Here is a 21,306-nt window from a genome sequence, read left to right on the forward strand (position 1 = left end):
AGATAAAAGAATTTCAAAGAAATAAAACTGTCATTCACAGACCACAAGATTTTCCATGTAGAAAATCTAACACAATTTACACAAAAGTGTTAAAATTAATATAACAAGATAGAGCCAGCACAAAAACTCCATTGCAGTTCTAAACTTCTCCAACTGTCTCCAACTGTCAGGTGGAAGACCTAATTTTAAAAAGATACCACATACAATACTCTCAAAAAACAAACAGTGCTAGGAATAAGTGAAACAAAAACATGCAAGACTTCTGTGAAGAAAATATAAAACTTTATCAAAAAAACTTAAAGAGCTAAGTAAATGGAAAAATGTATGGTGACTAGATTGAATAATTCAATATTATGAAGATACCAATCTCCTTAAAGTGCTCCGAAGTATCAAAGTAATTCTAATCAAAATCCCAATGTAGGGGCACATGGGTGGTTCAGTGGGTTAGAGTCTGCCTTCAGCTCAGGTCATGATCCCAGGGTCCTGGAATTAAGCCCTGCATCAGGCTCCCTGCTCAGTGGGGAGCCTGCTTCTCCCTCTCCCTCTGTCACCTCCCCTGCTTGTTCTCTCTCTCTCATAAATAAGTATTTAAAAATCTTTTCAAAAATTCCAATACAGATAAACTTGAAAACCTGAATCTGTCTCCAACACATATATATTAAATCAGAAGACAAGAATGACAAGACACTCCCGAGTAGAATGTAAGAGGGTCTGCTGAGCAGGTAAAAATTATTATAAAGTCACAGTAATTAAGATAACATGATACTGGTATACAAAAAGTGATACTGGTGCACAAATAGGGAAACTGACTAATGGAACTGAACCATAAACACACCCACACAAATATAAGGTAATTTAGTTTAAAACATACAGTAGGCTTTGTAGAACAGAAGGGAAAGGAAGTACATTTCCATGAATGGTGCCAGAATAAAAATTGTTGTTTTCTTTCTGTTTTAGATCTCTTATGTTATACTAAAAAATCACTCCCAGGTTGGTTAAAAATGAATGTCAATGCTTATACTATAAAGCTTTAAAAATATAATAGGGAAGTATCTTTATGACCTTGTAATCGTGCTAGACTTTTAAATAAGACACAAAATAAGGCTAACCATAAAGAAAAAGACTGGCAAACTTGATCATATCAAAAGCAAGCATTTCTAATGCTCAAAAGACACCAGAAAAAGAAGTGAAAGCTATGAACACAAAGAATATAGCTGCAATACATAAAAACTGACAAAGGAATAATACTGTGTATATAAAAAACACTTAGACGTCAGTAAGAAAAAGACAAACATCTCAATATAAAAACGACTGGCAAAACAGAACTTAGGAAATCATCAAGAAAAGGAAATTAGAATGGTAAATAAACTATGGAAGAGGTTCAACTTCACACAGGAGAAAAAGAAAAAAGGAAAAAAAACCCTACTAGTTAAAAATTACAATGACAACATTAAGTACCCATACTACCAGCGAAGATATATGTCTAACAATATCAAGTATTGGCAAGAATATGAAGCAACAAAGCACCCATACTAAAAGAACTGTAAATTGGTACAACCACTTCTGGAAACACACCAGCATTACCTAGTAAAAGCTGAACGTAAACATACCCAAGGACAAAGGTATTCAACTCCGTTACACCCTAAAGAAATTCAAAAAGATGTTTGCAAGAATGCTTATAGCAGCACTGTTTGTAACAGCAAAAAAGTCACAATATAAAATGTCCATCAATGTAAACTGTATAATAAACTGTGTTTCATTCCTGCACGGAATATTACAAAGCAATAAAAAGGACTGTAACTATATAAATACTAGAAATGAGCTTAGAAATGTTGAATTTTTTTAATCAAGTCACAGAAGAATATAAATACTATGATTCTACTTTTTAAAAGTTTAAATATACGTCAAACTAAACAGTAAACTGTTTTTTTGAGGACAAAAATGTGGTAAAACAAAAATGAAAATGATTTTTAAAAATTCAAGATGGTGCTTATCTCTTAAGTACAAAGAGAACAGAATAGAATATGAGACATTCAGAAAGACTTGTAATTTTTTTTCAAAGGAGATAGTGAACACACAGCAATTCAAGTATTAGTTCCTACACCTTGCAGATATTCAATATATACATTTATTTAATATTTCATAAAAATATTCAAATGAGCAAAGCAGAGAGGAAGGAAGAAAAAAGCTGCCCTCTTCCTTTTTAGGTTTGCTTGATCATCTCCATCTCCTTCTAGTCTTCATCTAGAGCTAAAAGGTGTCCCTTGGATTACCTTACTTCCTCTTGTGGCTTCAACCGTGTTATCTCCCTAATCTTCCATTCTCCTATATCCCTAGCGCTTAAAGGAAACCTATCTTCTTTTTTTTTTTAATTTTTTTTATTATTTATGATAGTCACAGAGAGAGAGAGAGAGAGAGGCAGAGACACAGGCAGAGGGAGAAGCAGGTTCCATGCACCGGGAGCCCGACGTGGGATTCGATCCCGGGTCTCCAGGATCGCGCCCTGGGCCAAAGGCAGGCGCCAAACCGCTGCGCCACCCAGGGATCCCCGAAACCTATCTTCTTTTCTGAGTTGGTGACAGATATTTCCAGCTTACAGACATCTCCAGTTATATTCCATAAGGGGATATTAAAACTTACATGTGAAAGACTAAAAACATCACATTTCTTCTAAAACTTGTTTTCTCTCCATTTTAAATTCAAGTATAATTGAACAATCTTATATTAGTTTTAGGTATATTAAAAGTGATTTGACAATTCTATACATTGTTTAACACTCAGCACATTAAGCGTAGTCACCATCTGTCATCATTCAATACCATTACAATGATACTGACCATGTTCCATAGGCTGTACTTTCCATCTCTGTGATGTATTTATTCTAACTATTAGTATGTACCTCTTAACAAAACCCATTTTCATTACGATATTTCTAATCTCAGTTAATGGCATTACCATTCACCCCATCTCTTAAGCCCAAAATCTTGATGATTCCTTTTCTTTCACTTCCCATGTCTATTGGGTCACTAAGTCCTATTAATTCAACTGAAGAAACAACAGTAAACTTGGATTCAAAGATAGTATCTCAACTCCGATTCCTATTCTAACCCAGAATAATTTAAGAACCACCTAAATACTCTGCCATCTGTTTTTCCACTCCAAATCATCCCACTCATGTCACTAGAATTACTTCCTAAATAATAGTATTTGTTACTTCCTTTCTTTTTTTTCCCCAAGCTAAACTGTATCCATCTTTATTAAAGATACTTTTCATAAACAATCAAGGTATTTCAAGCAGGACATGGGCAGACGATCATTAACAGTATACAACAACTTTCAAACTCCCTTCTTCAATGGACTACCAAAATCAGAAAGCCACTATAAAACCCAATGAAGTCTTCATGTGATGCTCTGAACAGGGAAAGTTTAGAGTGAGGGTTGACAGTTCACATTTAGCATGCTGTTTAACAACTTTTCACAAGCTGACCCTGACTTTCAGGAAATGAAATGAAAATGGCAGAATTATCAATCTGAAGATCCACAAGCTAAAAAAAGGAACTCTTTTGAGGGACACCATCTCAGTGGTGACACTGTAAAGTCCAGATTGCCTGACATACTGGGAACCATTTCATGGGGTCAGGTTCCAATAGGTCTCTGGGTTTAAAGTCTATGTTGAAGGCAGAGAGGGAGAAGAGGACATAAAAAAATGAATTTTAGTTTTTCCACACCACCAAGGTGGCTCATGTGTGTCAACATCAAGGAATCCCTCCTCCTGGGAGCCAAGAGGAAGTTTATCAAAACTAGAAGGGGAAGGTGATTTTCCCTCTTGTTATCAATCTAGCTTCGGAGATATTCTATTAGTGATATATGCCCTTCCCCCAAAACAACAATGAAGTGTTCCGTGTGCTAACAACATAGCTTAAAAAAAAAAAAAAGTAAAACAAAATTCTGCATTTTTATAAAACTTGATAAAAATAGTATTTCAAACTGTACAGTCACCAGAAGTACACAGTTATCAAAAATGCACACACTTCACTTGGCATTTCCAGCACCTTCAGCTTTCTGTGCCTGGTCTGTTTTGGCATCTCCATTTTCTGCATATTTCCATCCTTGCCAGCATCAGCTTTCCCCTTTTTCCCTTTGGGTACCTTCTCTCCCTTCTTTGCAGGGGCCTTTTTAGGCTTGGGCTCTGGCTTTGAAGGAGCAGGTTTAGCAGATAACCTTGCAGATCTTCTCTGTGGCTCATCCTTCACCTTGGCTTTATCTCCTTTAGCATCCCCTTCAGCCTTTCCCTTGGGCGTGGTGGCGACAGCGGCGGGATGTAAGCGCTGGACGCGGGGATGCAGCGTCAGGCGGGCTTTGGCCAGTCCAGGGGTCGTCTTGCCTCTTCTTCTTCACACTGCTCCTGTTACTTCCTTTCTTAAAGCCCTCTAGTTTCCATCCAACCTAACATCCAAACTTCCTAACAGGCCATAAACAAAACTTTCCAAAATTGAATCCTGATCTACCTCTGAGCTTTCATCATCTATTTCTTTTCCCCTACACAATGTGCTTCAACCGCACTGAACTTCTTACCATGCACTCCCTTCTTATTTTCCTACTTTCTCACCCTATTCTCTAGCAATACTCTTTTAAGACTCAGATCAAAGATGATGGTTTCTGTCAAGTCTTTTCTTACTTTCCTAGGAAAAATGAGTTCCTTGATCCTCTATGCTTCCTTGGTACTGTTTCTATTCATAACATATACTTTTGACAGTGTGCTCAAATTTCCTTTGTAAATATCTGAATTCTATCAGACTCCAACCCTCTCCAAATCTTCTTTAAATCTGAAATGCTGAAGAGAGTGGCTGGCATAGAGTCATCAATATAAGTACACTGAATAAATGAATATTGAATGTAGAAGATGAGATCCATATCCATATATATTATCAAACATCTGGGTTACATGACACACTCGAAAAAAAGGGGACAATAAAGTTAAGCGGCTATGGTGTGGTAGGTAAAGCTATGAGCTCTGTCCTAATTAAGACAGTAGATTAAATGCACAAAAATATCTATTATTTTGTGGCCTTCTCAAACCCCAGCTAAGACAATATTAAGATTTTTTTTTCTTTTCTTTCTTTTTTTTTTAAGGGAACACGAGGATAAGGAAAATAAGAAAGACAGGGCAACAAAATTTAGTAAGTGCCTGAATGAGTGGTCAAGTATTAAGTAATCTCAGAAAACTTAATTCCAAATTGGTGACAGGGAAACCCAAGAACTAACCCAATTTGTATCACAAAATAGCCAAAGGCTCAAGAATTACTGCTTTTAGGTACTTGTGGAAGAGAAGATGCAAAGAGTGTAAAATAAGGAGGACTGTTTCAGAGGTAGAAGGACCACTAAATTCCCTCTACCATCCCCAAGAAAAGTCTGTAAACATATTTCAGGCAGTAGATAAAACAGAGGGTCTTTGGAGAGCATGTGGTACCATGGTGGGTAAAATAATGGCTCACCAAAGATGACAGCATCCTATGAATATACCCTCTTATATGCCAAAGAGGACTTTACAGGTGTGATTCAAGTAATGACCTTGAGTTGGGAAGATTATTCCAGATTATTCCATTGGACCTAATCTCATCATGAGGCTTGGGCCTTTCCTGGGCTGCGGTCAGAGGAAGATGTGAGAAGAGTCAAAGAGATGCCATGCAGTTGGTTATGATGATGGAGGAAGATGGCCAAGAGCCAAAGAATGTGGGCGGCCTCTGGGAGCTGGAAAAGGTGAAGAAATGAATTCTCTCATAAGAGCCTTCAGAAAGGGCTATAGTTTTGAGATGATACTTGATTTTAGCCCAGTAAATCCCATATCAGACTTGTAACTCACAGAACTGTATGATAACAAGCTTGTACTATTTTAAGCCACTAAGTTTGTGGTCTTTTTTTTTTTTAAGGGGTTTTTGGTTGTCTTACTTTTTTTTTTTTTTTTAATTTATGATAGTCACACACAGAGAGAGAGGCAGAGACACAGGCAGAGAGAGAAGCAGGCTCCATGCACCGGGAGCCCGACGTGGGACTCGATCCCAGGTCTCCAGGATCGCGCCCTGGGCCAAAGGCAGGCGCTAAACCGCTGCGCCACCCAGGGATCCCCAAGTTTGTGGTCTTTTGTCAGAGCACCAATAAAAAGCAAATACAGACACTGTACCAAAAACAGGGAGTTTAGGAAAATGTACACATGCCTGATGCTAGCCCTTTTTTCAATCGGTTCCCAGAATACCTAAGCCAGGCCTTCTTCACCTTCTAGGCAGGAGCCAAACTTCTCCAGGATCTCTACCTAGTCTAAAGATAATGATATTCAAAGTTCCAACAATGGCAGAATCTGTTATCTGTTCACCAGAAAGTAGTTCCTTTACTTCCCAGACACACAATTCAACAATATTTTTCATTCTTCCTTGAATTAACTAACATAGACCCACACAAACCTGTTCTGGCCAGTGGAATACCTCAAAGGCTACAACTGAAAGACAAATGTGCTTATTTTCACAACTCAACATTCTGTGAAACGATGTTGAAAGCCTGAAAACTGGCCACTATGAGTATACTATCACCATGTAGTAAATGCTACAAATTATAGATTTTTTCCTCCCAGGTGAGATGGTTGTGAAAAATATACCATCCAAGCTTCACCCATAACAATTTCTGCACAATTTCCCATGTTAACTAGATGCAGAAATTCCTTTGATCCTTTCCTCAGGAACAACAAATGTCCACGAAAAAGTTTCTAGCTGATCAGGATCACCAAATTGGAATCTATGTGAAAAAAAAACTTTTATTGTGGTAAGCCACTAAAATTTAGGGGCTTGTTATAACAGCAATTGTCATTTTTACACCAGCTAAACTGCCTAGCAATCAAGTACAGCTCATATAGGCAACTGGTGATCATCGATTCAGAGCTTCTAATTAGCTTTTAGAATACAACCTTTAGACAGGAGCAGTCAGTCAAGGATTACTGGACATCTGAAGACAGCTCTCACATAAAAACTAAAGACAAAATATGGAGTGAAAGTAACTCAGAGAAAACCAAGCATGGCAGAGAAACTGTAGAGTATTTATCATTAATATCAGAGAAATAATAAAGAAATTGCAACCATGAAACAAGAACAGCATACTATAAAATAACAACATGCAGAAATTTTCAAAGGAGCTCTTGAAAATTAAAAATTTAAGATTTTTTTTTAATTCAGGGGAAAGACTGGAAAATAAAGTTTAGAAAAAAATCAACCACACAATAGAGCCAAAGGGCAAAATGACAGAAAACAGAAGAAAAAGAATAAGAAAAACAGAACAGTCCAGAGGAAATGCATAAAAAGAGATTCAAAAAAGAAACTAGACAACAGAATGATTTTTCAAGCAGAAAGAAAAAAAATTTCCAGAATAAAAGAGCTCATCAAGTACTCAGCACAACTGATAAAAACAGCCTCAGAGCTAGGATATGAGACACTTTAGAAATTGCAAAAAAAAACAAGTCTACATATTTTCTTGACAGTAAAAGTAGATCATACACAAAGAAAAAGTATTCAAAATTGCTTCAAGCTTTTTGATAGCAATACTGGAAACTAAAAGATAACGGAGCAATGCCTTCAGTATTCTTTTTTTTTTTTTTTAAGATTTCATTTATTTATTCATGAGAGATACAGAGAGAGAGGCAGAGACACAGGCAGAGAGAGAGAAGCAGGCTCCATGCAAGGAGCCTGACGTGGGTCTCGATCCCAGGTCTCCAGGATCACACCCTGGGCCGAAGGCAGGCGCCAAACCACTGAGCCACCCAGGCATCCCTGCCTTCAGTATTCTGAGGAAAAGTTATTTCCAACCCAGAATTCTATAGACAGGCAGTGTGAATTTATAATAAGACACTGTAGACAAGCAAGCTCTCAAAAAACGTATCTCCTTATATGGCTTTGCTCAGGAAATCACCGGAGGATGTGTTCTACCACAGTAAGGTAATAAACCATGCAAAAAAGCAATAGGAGATCCAACATAAAAACAGGCTAAAGATATTCCAAAGGTAACAGAGACATAAACCATCCAACAGGTCTAAATTGGGCCTACTCAAAAGATTTCAGAAGAGATGTCTTCAGGAACATGAAACTGATGGAAGCAGCATATGATTGAGACAACTGACAAAGACCTGAATTAGTGAGAAGTAAATAAAAGACTAGGTCAAAGAAAAAGGCGATTTTTTTCCCAAGGTAAATAAACTGTCAGGACAGAAAAAACGAAGCAAAATTTACAACATGGTTCAGGTGAGAAAAGCATTTACATAGTAAATTAGTGAAAACACCAGATACTGCTCTAACCAGTATTATGAAATAACAATGAGAAGACTGAGAAGGATATAGATGTTGGGTGGGATAGGCTGGAGAGCTAAATAAGCATTTTCAATAGCATAAATCAATAGATTATGCCTGCAACTGAAAAAAATCAGGCAGCAAAATAAGCTCATTATTCAGAGACACGTAAATATTGAGTAATCAGCTAAAAAGTACTTACCTGTGGGAAGGGGGAAATGAAAGAATGTTATTTTTCATAATAAGTCTTACAGAAGAACTATTAGATTCTTTTAACCTATGTGCTTGTATAACTTTGTTAAACAAAGGAAAAATAAAGAAGGAAAGGAAGAGAGTATGAAACCCGCAACTGACTATATCAGTCTATTCCTGCATACGTTCTTTATTAAAACTGTGCGACTTTGAACAAGTTGCTTAATCTGAATAACAGGTTGAATAACATAATATTTATAGCATAAATAACAATACCTACCTCATACAGTTGTTGGGAGGACTGAGTTAAAATACATAAAACTGCTTAAAAAATAATACATGGCAGATAATAAGCATGGATTAACAAGGACTTATTTAAAATATCTGTCTCTGGGACTGTCTGTAAAATAAGCTCCAGAGTTCTAATGATAGGTATAAAGATCTAATAGGAGTTTTCTCCTAAGGAAAGTTATCTTTTTGTACGACGCTATTGTTTATAAACAAGTTACGGATTATGAAAGCTAAACTTTAACTATGTTTTATTATTCTATCAGTGAAAATAATTTCTCGTATAAACTTCAAAACTACCATTCATAATCATGTTTCTTAAAATGCCAGCAATACTCATCTAAGAAAATCAATATTGAAAAGAATGCCTTAAAATTGTAATCAAACATCCAAAGTCTAAGATTAAACAAATCAAGTCTCTGCTGACATAAGACAATTTCCCTTTTTCTAACAATCAATTTAACTCATTAGCTTTCATAAAGAAGCCTGGAGCTTGCTTCAGGCTGATCAGACTTCCTAACACTGTAGCTCCATCATAGAAGTCAACAGATAATATTTCAATCTAAAGACAACTATAGTTACATAAAGGCAACAATTTTTATTATTTTAAATACTTCTCTTAATGCATTAATGAAAATTAATTTTTGAATATTCAGTAACCCACTAACAAAACTTTCTTTACCTATGTTCATTTCCTGTTCTTATGTATATGTCATAAACTATAAAACCAAAATGTCCCTCTAATCAAATAGTAAATATGTCATTTTCTTCCTCCTTCCTTCCCTTCCACATACACTCAGAGAATTTTTTTTTAAAGATTTATTTATTCATGAGAGACAAAGAGAGAGAGAGAGAGAGAGAGACAGGCAGAGGGAGAAGCAGGCTCCTTACAGGAGCCAGATGTGGGACTCGATCCCAGATCCCGGAATCACAACCAGAGCCCAAGGCAGCCGACCAACCTCTGAGCCACCCAGGCGTCCCCAGAGAATTTTTTTCTTACAAAGCATTCAGTGACTCTGCTAGACGCTAGAATATCAAGTATTACCAAGATGAAAGAGAAAGACTTTTTTCTCAGAGAGCTTAAAACAGGAAATAAAATGAATATAATCATTTAAAACTTTTATTTAGTGCTCTGTATCTTGCTTTTTAATATTTCCAAAGAGAAACAGATGTCTTTATAATAAAAGAGAATAATTCCTGACATAAGAATGATACAAATAATATACTATAAGAGATAAAAGAGAACACTGATTTTCAATAGCAAGATCATCTTCAAAGAGAGATATCCAGAAAGTGACTTATAGAATAAGCAGAATTTAGAAATTCAGAGAATAGAGAATGTGAAGTTGCATAGCATTCAAAGCAGAAAAAAACAAAATGAACAACAAAAAATCCCTAACAAAACCATGGAATCAGGAGAGCAAGGTGCAAATATATATATAAGAAATAATTAGTTCACTTTCATTAAAAGTAAGAGAGGTATGAAGACTAAGCCTCAGACCACCCCAACATTTAGAAATCATGAAAAAGAAAAGGTCCCAGCAAAAAAAGTTCAGTGAGTCTGTTTTTTTTTTTCCCAGATTCCCAAGCAGGAAGTCTGACTAGAGACTTGGTGTTACCTGAGTAGGCCTCATTTTAGCCTGAGTGCATAAAGAAAAAGCAAAGAGAATGGATCTACCCTTATATCCCAAATTTAAGGGTAGAGTATTAGTACTTGGCCCAGATCCTTCATTAAATTTCTTTAGAGAAAACCCCTCTAGCATCTTCCCTCACAATGTATAAAAATGTATTAAAGCTGCTTAGCACAACAAAGCAAGTGCTCAATAAATGGTAGCTATTATTAACACTCTAAAACTAGCATTCACTATACTAAGATATTGCCCAGTTTCAGTGGCAGAAGCCCAATATTTTCTTTTTACTTAAATAACATACAGCTGAGAAGTGACAGACTGAGTTTAAAATATTTAAAGAGAGAGTCTGAACCATGGTGGCAGCTGAAAGGTCTGAGAACTCAAGAACAAGGTAAAATTGGGGGCACGGGGGTTGGAGTAAGAGACCAAGACAATGCAATGAGAGACCAAGACAATGCAATGAGTAAAGAACAGCTGTCTTTTCCACAAACGGTGCTGGAAAAATTAGATAGCCACATGCAAAAGGATGAAGTTAGATCCCTATCTTAGGTCATATATAAAACTAACTCAAAATGGATCATAGACCTAAATGTAAGAACTCCCTGCTCAGGGGGAGTCAGCTTGTCCCTCTCCTTCTGCCCTTCCCCCTGCTCAGGCTTGTGCCCCCTCCCTCGCTCCCTCTAATAAATAAATCTTAAAAAAAAAAAAGAAAAGAAAAGAAAGAAAGAAATTGTCCTAAATTTAGATTAACAGTGAGTCATGTGCACAAATGTGAATACAATAAATTGTATTGAACTGTACACTTTAAAAAAAAAAAGAGTTTATTTATTCGTAAGAGACACAGAGACAGAAACATAGGCAGAGGGAGAAGCAGGCCGCCTACAGGGAGCTTGATGTGGGACTCAATCCCAGGACCCCAGGATCACGCCTTGAGCGAAAGGCAGATGTCTGCTCAACTGCTGAGCCACCCAGGCATCCTGAACTATACACTTTTTTTTAAAATTTATCTATATTATTTTATTTATTTTTTTTAATAATAAATTTATTTTTTATTGGTGTTCAATTTGCCAACATACAGAATAACACCCAGTACACTTTCAATGGGTAAATTTTATAGCATGTGAATTAAATCTTTTAAAGATTAGGTCATTCTTAAAAAAAAAAAAAATAGCTGGGGCAAGTTTTATAACTTTCTCCTAAAAATGTCTCCTTATGAAACTGTTCTCTGGAAGAATTTTGGAGGACTTTGTATTCTGTAGTAAGTAAGAAGTTCATTTCAAAACAAAGCCTACAAAGAGATAATTTATTCTGCAGAAACATAAAAAATATCTGACAACAATCTCTGGAATATTCTACAGTTCCTTAGTTACATAATCTTCCAACCAACAGTACAAAGTAACATGTAGTAGTAATAATAAAAGTAACTGTAATTATCAATTTTGTTATTAGCCTGTATTATCTGCCAGTATTTTCTTATTATTTAATCTTTATCAAAAAGAAACCTTATCCGAAATAAAAGTCCACAGTAGTAGGCTAGCTAGATAAATTATGACACATTAAACAATGAACTATTATGCAGTCATTACAAATTACTTTCTGGATATGACACCAAAAGAACAGGAGACACCCCCTCCCCAACAAAAGATAAACTGGACCTTACCAAAATTAAAAACTCTTGTGCATCAAAGGATGTTGTTATCCTTTGAAAAAAGACGCTTAGGTGAAAAGGTAGCCCATGGGTTGGGAGAAAATGTTTGTAAATCATGTATCTGATAAGGGACAGCTATCTAGAATATATAAAGGACTCCTAGAACTCATCATCAGCAACAACAATAACAACAAAGGGTTGAAAAATGGACAAAGGACTTAATATACATTCTCTCAAAGATATACAGTCAGTAAGCACATGAAAAGATTTCAACATCAGGATACCTGAGTGGCTCAGCAGTTGAGTGCTTGCCTTTGGCTTGGGGCATGATCCCAGGATCCGGGATCAAGTCCCACATCAGGCTACGGGCAGGGAGTCTGCCTCTCTCTCTCTGTCTCTTATGAATAAATAAATAAATCTTAAAAAAAAAAAAAAGATTCTCAACATCAATGTCATTACACAAATGTAAAACAAAATCACAATGAGATAGTACTTCACAACTATTTGGAAAGCCAGGATGAAAAAAAACTGAAAATAACAAGTATCAGCAGGATGCGGAAAAATTAGAACCCTTTTGCATTGCTGGAGGGAATGTAAAATGGTGCAGCTACCATGGAAAACAGTACAGCAAATTCTAAAACAAATTGAATACAGAATTATCATATGATCCAGCAATTGCACTTCTGGGTGGAAAAAGAAGTAAAGCAGGGACTCAAACAGATATTTGTACACTCATGTTCCCAAATATATCTAACGACCCATTTTCATAGCAGGATTATTCACAACAGCCAAAAAGTTAAAGCAATCCAAGTAAATAACATGTAGTGTACACATACATATAATGGATTATCCACTCTTAAAAAAGAAATTCTGACACATGCTACATCGGTGAACCTTGAAGACATCATACTAAGTGAAATAAGCCAGTCACAAAAGGACAAATAGGATATGATTCCTCTTTTATGATGGTCATAGAGTAGTCAAACTGAGTCAAAAAAAAATAGAATGGTGGTTGCTAGTGGCTGAGAGAAGGGGAGAATGAGGAGTCAGTGTTTAATGTGTAAAAGTTTCAATTTGTAAAGACAAAGGAGTTCTCCAGATAGGGATAGTGGTGTTGGTTGCACAACAATGTGAATATACATAATGCCACAGAACTGTATGCTGAAAATGCTAAATATTATGTATATTTTTTCATCTTAAAAAACTTGGAACCATCACACTAAGATATTAATGACAGGAAGCAGCAGAATATATTTGTTGTGAGATGAGCTGACAATCTTCCCCATTTAATTAGATAGATAGCACACAAATCAAAACAATTCAGTGGGTCTGGCACATTGCAAAAGAGCCCTTTCCTCCTGTTAACACAGAACAATGACTGACAGCCAGAGATTCTTGAATTACACCAGCCTTCAAACAAGGCAGGAAAGATGTAAATGCTTTTCAGCGCAATAATAGAGGTGGTCTACTGGGCTTCACATCAACTGTGCTCATCTATAATTAAGGTTGTGAGATGTCTGAGAAAAATAAATGCTTTTCTTCATGAGTTCACAAGTGACTTAGGAAATGGAAACAGCTTGATCACAGGTCTCATTAGTATAGAGGCTGCACAGAACTGGGGCAGTCACTTTTACCTTCATTTGTTGAGCTAGCATTCCCACCTCTCTGGAGCTTAAGGATTAGCTGGGGTAGAGAAGAAAATAAGCAGAAGAAAGCACCCCTGCCTATCCTGTAGAGGTCAGAGGCATTGCTCAATTGTGCAAACTACAAGTAGGATTCAAGGCAAAAAATACCTCTTCTCATCGAGAGCATGTTGGGGATGATGTCATCAGCCTGAGAGAGGTGAAAAAGGGGCTGTATGATTGGGCATGCAGGCATGATATGGCAGTGTTCTCTCCAGCCTCATCTCTTGCCCCCTCTTCCCTGTGATCACTCAGCAGGACTTCTTGCTATTCCTCAACACCAACTGTGGTCCCATTTGAGGGATCTCGCATCATTTTCTGCCTGAAATATTCTTTCCTCAGCTGTTCTCATACACTCCCTGACCTCATCTCATTCTCTTCTCAAATGTCATGTCCTGAAACAGGTTTTCCTTGATGATCTTATCTAATAGTCTCTCCCCCATCACTCTAACTCCTTTCACTGTTTCATTTTTCTTTCGACGATCACAATTTTACACAATTTGTTTATTGTCTATTTCCTATCCCTAGCATGTGAAACTCTTAATGCAAGGATGATATCTTACTCATTACACCATTACCTGTGCTTAGAAAAGGGCCACACGAACAGCAAATATTTGTGGAAGAAATATGAGCTTGGCAAGAGAGAGGAGAGTACAATGGACAGGTCGAGGAGTATCCAAGAAGACCACTTCCTGTGAAAGCCTTGTCTAGAAGTGCCTCCCCTTGAAGTCTTAAGAACTTAACTAGGATGATGGTCTTTACTTCTTCTACTCTGTAATATCCTTCTGAGATTTGCCTGATCTTCCGGTAGAAAAATTTGTTTATCCTCACTTCAGTTCAAAGGATTTGGTAAGGGGAAGACTGATAAGGCAGAATGGGCAAGGCAAGAACAAGTGTAATCTATCCCAATATGAGAGTTTTATGTGACAAGAGGCTGGAAGAAGACTGGCTCCCCTAGGTGGACTACAACTCAAAATCGTGGCTTAGCAGCAACAGTGAAGAAATCCACAACTCACAAGTACAAAGACAACTCCAAGTGATAAAGAAAGAATTTCCCTTCAGGATGAGAAAACAGAAGGGCCTCCATACACTCAGGTATATATATAACTTCAATTCTGTAAAAAGAAAGACATACACAGAGGGAAAAAATGAATGCAAATTATGGAAATGCTATTTACATTAATTTATTTTTAAACATTTTAACAATAGCCAGACATTAACATATTTGGTCATCTTAAAACCATAAATGTTCTATAAATCTACCAACATTTTCAATGTATTCATTTTATGTTATTAATGTCTTAAAAATGTATATTCTGCACTGGGACATTATAGGAAGAAATACAATAAAGGTTAATAGTTAACTATGTATGGTGAAATAAAGATGACCTTAGTGAACTCAATACTTAAATGTTTTCCACAGAATCACAAAAAAAGGAAATGTATTTAAAAATTGAAATAAATAATTTAACAGTCAACAACTTTACTAAAGAAACACAATACTCTATACAAAGCCTTCTGTTTCTTTGAAAGGCATAGGAATGATTTCTAATATTGTCATTTTATAAGCTTTCCACAAAAACTGAAAATCACTGTAACTCTGAACATTTTATTTCCTGGTTTAGAATTTTCAACAGGTTTAATATCAATTTTTTAAAAAGCAAGACTTTAAGGATACTTCCTACAAAAATCATGACTATATTAGAATTTAAATTTTTCAATGATCCTTTAACATAAGGAATTTATCTTGAGCTAAGATCTTTTGTGGTACATGCACAGAATCACATATTAACAATATGTGTTTCCTGATATTGACAACCTTAGAAGCAACTTAAAACTATGGAAGAAAAAATAGTATCTATTCAAAAGAAATAATATGCACTACTCAAGAGGGGATAGTGACAACTTGTTTGCCTACTCAACATACATTCCTCTATTACACCTTTCCAACAGAACAGTAAATTCATTCATGTTTCCACCCGCAGCTCCAAATGTGGATTCTGATTAGTATTAGCAGTTATTTATCTTGTGTAGAACTAACTATACTGAAGGGGAAGACATACTCCAGGATTGCAGGAACAGATCACAAGCTACTTATAGACCGAATTGGTTATCACCAATTTCATGAGGAAACCAGCCTCTAGATATCAACTTTGTGAAGAAGGCAGAGAAAGAGAAAGAAAATGGATTTGTGATGAGGTCATTAATTTGCTGAATCAAATAACTTTGGAATTACTATTCTGCACTTCCTACTATGTATCCTAATAAGGTTCTTTTCAAGCAGATTTAAGTCAGGCTACACAAAACCCTATTTATGTAGTCAAAAGCATCCTAATTAATATGGAAAGAAATCAAATCGTTAGGAATTCTCTTAACAAAACAGCTCAAATGGTGTATGTTGCAATGTGTTAACACCTTAATCCTTAGAACTGTTGATAATTATTTTCTGATCATATAAAGAAGCTGAACTATCCCATCTGCCAAGAGTCACTAAGATAAGATGTTAGTAAACATGGATACATTGTTCTTAAAATTTTTTAAAGGAAAAAAAAAGTATACATAGTTATATTTTTTGCTTTTTATGTCAACAAATTCAAAAAAGGAAAGAACAATCTTAAGTTCCTTCTAGGGTGTGCATTTAGTTGACAAGAATAATCAGATTTAGCTTATAAGAAAATTGAGGCAACCCACATATATAACAGTTTGGTTTCTCATGTATGAACAGTGCATGTTACACATATACAATCTTTTGTATCTATGGAAACAACTACAACTAATTCATATAAAAGAAAAACATGTTCACTTTATTTAAAGTGGTATGTCATGGTTTATTAATAACACAGGAATCAAAACTCAAGTTGTTTGATGGCTATGTAAAAAACATATCTGGCTTATGAACTGTACGTCTCATTAGTCATTTATAGTAATAGAGAAGTATTGACAGGCAAATATTAAAAGACTAAAGTTTATTGTGGCCAAGTTGCTGGGGCTAACCATCAACTAAAGAAACAAACCAGGGAAAACAACTGAACTTCTGCCGTCATAGCTCAAGGAAAGAGAGGGCAAAAACACAAGAGGTGATGACATTCTGAGTCCATCCTTGAATTCTCAATATCTGACTCTAGCAGAATGAACCAAAAATTTCAGTTTAGCAAAATAGATGTGTGACTTCATATATATCAAATCTCACAGCAGCTGGGAGGCACAATCAAATGTAAAACATCTAAAAATCTATTACAGTGGGAAACAGAAATCTGCACTATTAAAGGGTAAAGAAGAACATATAAATTGTTCTATTAAGAGGAAGGATAAGGGCACCTTGCTGGCTCAGTCGGAAGATCATCTAAGAAAGACTCTTGATCTCAGGGTTTTGAGTTCAAACCCCATGTTGGGTATAGAGATTACTAAAAAATAAATAAACTTTTTTTTTTTTAAAAAAGGAAGGATAGATGAGGAATAGGAATCCAATGCAATAAAAGAAACTGGTTGGCAAATGGTTCAATAGTTTTCAAACTGCTCAGTGCTAAACCATTATTGCTGGACTCAAATCTCAGGACCTTATCAGGACCATACCACTAGGTGCTCTTAATAAGTTTCAATCAAAACTGTTAATCTTGTTGAATATATACTTCTTAGGAGCTTCAACTTAAAACAGAAACAGCTGAAGTAATAGCTATTCCACCATTGCTTTTATCCTGAAGGCATGAATTCTTAAAACCTCCAGTTAATGAAGGATAAGATCTGGTGGAAAGGTGGAAGGAGCCTTAGGAAGTCACTTCTAATCCAAACTGCCTATTAAGCTAGGAGAATCTAATGACTACATTAAGCAAGGATTTTCGAGAGCTTTCTATATTCAAAATTTAATGTTGATTGCGAGGGGTGACATAAATATATCTAAAATCCAATACCTTCTCTCAAGGAATCTATAGGATGCCCCAAGGAATTTTAGGCTGTGAAACCAAACACTGTACCATAATAAAGATAAAAATAAAATCCTAAGAACCAAGAGGAGTCATCCAACAAAGACAAAAAGCTTCAGGAAATGTTTAAGTGATGTTCGAGTTAAATGTGGAACAAGAGGTCAAATCTGGACATTTGGCAATGGAAGGGAAGGACATTCCAGGCAATGAGAACAGAATAACTCTGAAGCCCTATACAAAGAGACCTCATTTCCAAGTACTCTTTCCTTACATAGTCTGCTTTGGCCATGCCAGCTTTCTTGGTGTTCTTCAAATGGGGCATTCCATCCTCAGAGCCTTTACATCTGCTGCTCCCTCTGCCTGGAATGTTCTACCCTCAAGGCTGGCTTTCTTACCTACTTCAAGTCTTTGCTCAAATGTCACCTTCTCAGTGAGAATTCACATGACCGTTCTATATTAAATTGTCATCCTCACACTCCCTTATCACCCTACACTGCTTTATTTTTTTCCACAGCACTTACTAGTCTCTGACATGTTATATATTCTACTTATTAGCTTTGTCCATCTCCCTCCAGAAGAGAGGTTGTGTTTGTTCATTTCCACTGGACATGATAGGCATGAAATGAATATATGCTGACAAACTAACTGGCTGATGGAATAAAGGAATGGAAAAGAATTCTGCCCTCAAATAGGTTATGTATGACCTAGCAGAAGTAAATATGTTACATTACTCTTGAATAATGAAAATATATGGTTGGCAAAACCCAACTTGATAAAAAGACTAATGCACAGAAAGAGTTTCTGGCATCCTCACTCCTGTATACTCAGTGAACACTAGGTCATTTTTTTTTTACACCTCTTAGGTCCTTGCCCCTAATAACACTGTCATTGATGCAACTGCCGCTGCTGCCGGAACTGCCTTTTCCCACAGTAACCTTCACTGCTACCTCTAAGTAAGGGTAAAAAGTACTTCTATTCCTGGGGCACCTGGGTGGCTTAGTGGATTAAGTAGCTGCTTTTGACTCAGGTCATGACCCCAGGGTCCTGGGACACAGCCCCACAATGGGTTCCCTGCTCAGCAGGGAGTCTGCTTCTCCCTCTTCCCACCCTTCCTCTTGTGCTCTCTGCTCTTTCTCAAATAAATAAAATCTTAAGAAAAAAAATACATTTTTCTGTCAATGCTTAAATTCCACGCTGCATGAGTGGTTACACTGATATTATGAACTAGCCAGGAAACTTACTGTTTTGAATACTGATTATTAAGTGAATATATGAGGGGCACCTGGGTGGCTCAAATGTCTGCCTTTGGCTCAGGTCATGATTCCAGGGTCCTGGGATCTGGCTCCCTGGTTAGTGGGGATACCTACTTCTCCATCTCCTCCCAGTTTGTGCTCTCTCTCGCTATCTCTGTCACTATCTCAGTCTCTAATAAAATAAAATCTTCTTAAAAAATGTAGATAAAAAAAAAACACATCTTTGATTTCTGTTTCAGTGTCACAAAATACCTTTTCTTTACCACAAATGGATGACCAGGCAACGATTAAGAAAAAGATTCCTTCAATAATGACCACTACAGTACTTTAGGTAAATGGGTAAGATTGTATAGTGAAGGGCATTTTTTCCCCCCACTCAGAAGGATCAAATACGATTTTATTCTGGGTTAAAAAATGATACCAAAGTCGTAAACAAGAGCATTAGTATTTGATTTATACTATACTAAAACCAAACAGGAACAGACGAAAATATTCTTTATCACCAGCAGAAGCAAAGCTACTTAAGGAAATGAAGAATAAGCTCAAGATTTCATACTTCAACTAACACCTCCACAGACTGCATTATCGTTTTAAGTGAAGTGACATTTTCACATTTAATTTTTTAAGGGCAGGCATCACTTCCATCTGGGCTTTATCCACACAGAAGTGCTAGCGTTGGCACAATTTCAGTATTTAATTGAATGTTCATTTCTGACTGTAAGCAAAATGCCCCAATTCCAGCCAAGAGTTCTATCTCTACATGAATCCTTATACTGACAGCTCCACGTTTTACCTAGTGATGAATTTTGCCCTCAGATAGGCACCTATGTCTGTAACCCTCGCTCAGTCATTAACAAATTACTTATCTTCGGGTATCTGAGTGGTTCTGGGGTTGAGCCTCCACCTTTGGCTCTGGTGGTTATTCCTGGGTCCTGGGACTGAGTTTCGCATCAGGCTCCCCCAGGGAGCCTGCTCCTCTCTCTGCCTATGTCTCTGCCTCTCTCTCTCTCTCTCTCTCTCTGTGCCTCTCATGAATAAATAAATAAAATCTTTAAAAAAAAAAAAAGATCACGCAAAATAAAAGCAATGTGTCAATATCATCAATTCATTTTCTCACTTTATTCAACCCTCTTCTATGATCCTCACAAATGAGAGAGAAGGGCACCTGGGTGGCTCAGTGGCTGCGCATCTGCCTTTGGCCCAGGCCTTGATCCTGGGGTCCTGGGATGGAGTCCTGCATCAGGCTTCCTGCAGGGAGCCTGCTTCTCCCTCTGCCTCTCTCGTGAATAAATAAATAAAATCTTTTTTAAAAACTGCTCATCTTTACCCCCCCCCCTTAACACCTGCATTTTTTCAGCACTACTTACACTCCACGGAGTGTCTTTCTAAGTAAAAGAAAAGCTACACACGAGACCCAATTCCCTTAGGTAGAGAACTGCCAAACCAGCAGCTGCCATCGTTAACTTTCAGGTGGAGAGAGTCACAGCTGTCATGGGCCAAACGTCGCCAGTTACTGCAGGTCTCCCTTTGCAGCCACCAGGGGAAAAGCCCGAGAAAAAGGTGAGGTCCTCACTTATCTTTCTTTTCTCTACTAAAGAGACACCTGAAAGTCGCACCGGGCGGCCGAGGGCCCAACGGCAGTAGCCAGGAGAGAGCGTACGGAGCGAGCGAGCTCGGCGGAACGAAGGAAGCCCGAGTTCCTGCGCGGCGAGCGGATCCCCGGGAAAAACAGAAGCCCATGTGTCCACGGGGGCAGACGCCAGTCGGCCCGGAGCGGCGGCGAGTCGGGGAGGTGGGGCTGCGAGCCGCGGGCGGCGGAAGGCCGGGGCGCCCGGGGGGCTCGCGGGGGCAGGTGGGCTGCGGCCGCCCGGCCGCCGGGGGCCCCCGCCCCGGGAAGTCCCCCGGAGCCTCGCCCGCGCCAGCCGGGAAGCCGCCCAGCCCACAGACAGGCGGAGGGGCCGCCCGGCAGAGCCACGTCGGAGGACCCGAGCCGGAGGCTGGCAGCCCGGGAGCGCGAAGGGCCGCGGCGCGCCTCAGGGGGTCGCCCCGAGGGCGCTGCCAGGCTGCCAACGACTCCCCCTCACGCGGATCGGCGGCGGCGGCGGCTAGGCGGCGGCTAGGCGGCGGGATACTCACGTAGGGCTGGTAGAACTTGGAGAGCCGCGGCTTCCCGTGGTTGTTGAAGATGAGGATCGCCTTGATCATGGCTGAGCCGGGCGGACCGGGCGGGCGCTGGGGGCCGGGGCGGGGGCGGGCGCGCGAGCCTCGCCTCGGGATCTCGCCGGCGATCCTTCCCCACCCGCCCCCTCCCGCACGCGCGCGCGCGCGCCCCCGCGTCGCGGGGCGGGGCGGGGCCGGGGCGGGGGCG

The 21,306-nt window shown here is 38.3% G+C and overlaps 1 protein-coding gene across 4 annotated transcripts in view; it reads right to left on the reverse strand.

The window, feature by feature from the left end:
* The window catches only part of AP3S1 (adaptor related protein complex 3 subunit sigma 1), a 66,733-nt gene extending 45,471 nt beyond the window's left edge, over positions 1 to 21,262 (reverse strand). The window contains exon 1 of one of the 4 annotated variants that reach the window (XM_055301465.1): positions 21,075 to 21,257. In XM_055301465.1, coding sequence (XP_055157440.1) covers positions 21,075 to 21,143 — 69 coding nt within the window. In that variant the 5' untranslated portion in view covers positions 21,144 to 21,257. Of the gene's footprint in view, positions 1 to 21,074 lie in introns of all 4 variants that reach the window. The other 3 variants (XM_055301464.1, XM_055301467.1, XM_055301466.1) reach the window with 3 other exon arrangements.
* Between the last annotated feature and the right edge of the window lie 44 nt (positions 21,263 to 21,306).

The sequence above is a fragment of the Nyctereutes procyonoides genome, unplaced genomic scaffold, assembly GCF_905146905.1.
Source record: "Nyctereutes procyonoides isolate TBG_1078 unplaced genomic scaffold, NYPRO_anot_genome, whole genome shotgun sequence".
Taxonomy (NCBI): domain Eukaryota; kingdom Metazoa; phylum Chordata; class Mammalia; order Carnivora; family Canidae; genus Nyctereutes; species Nyctereutes procyonoides.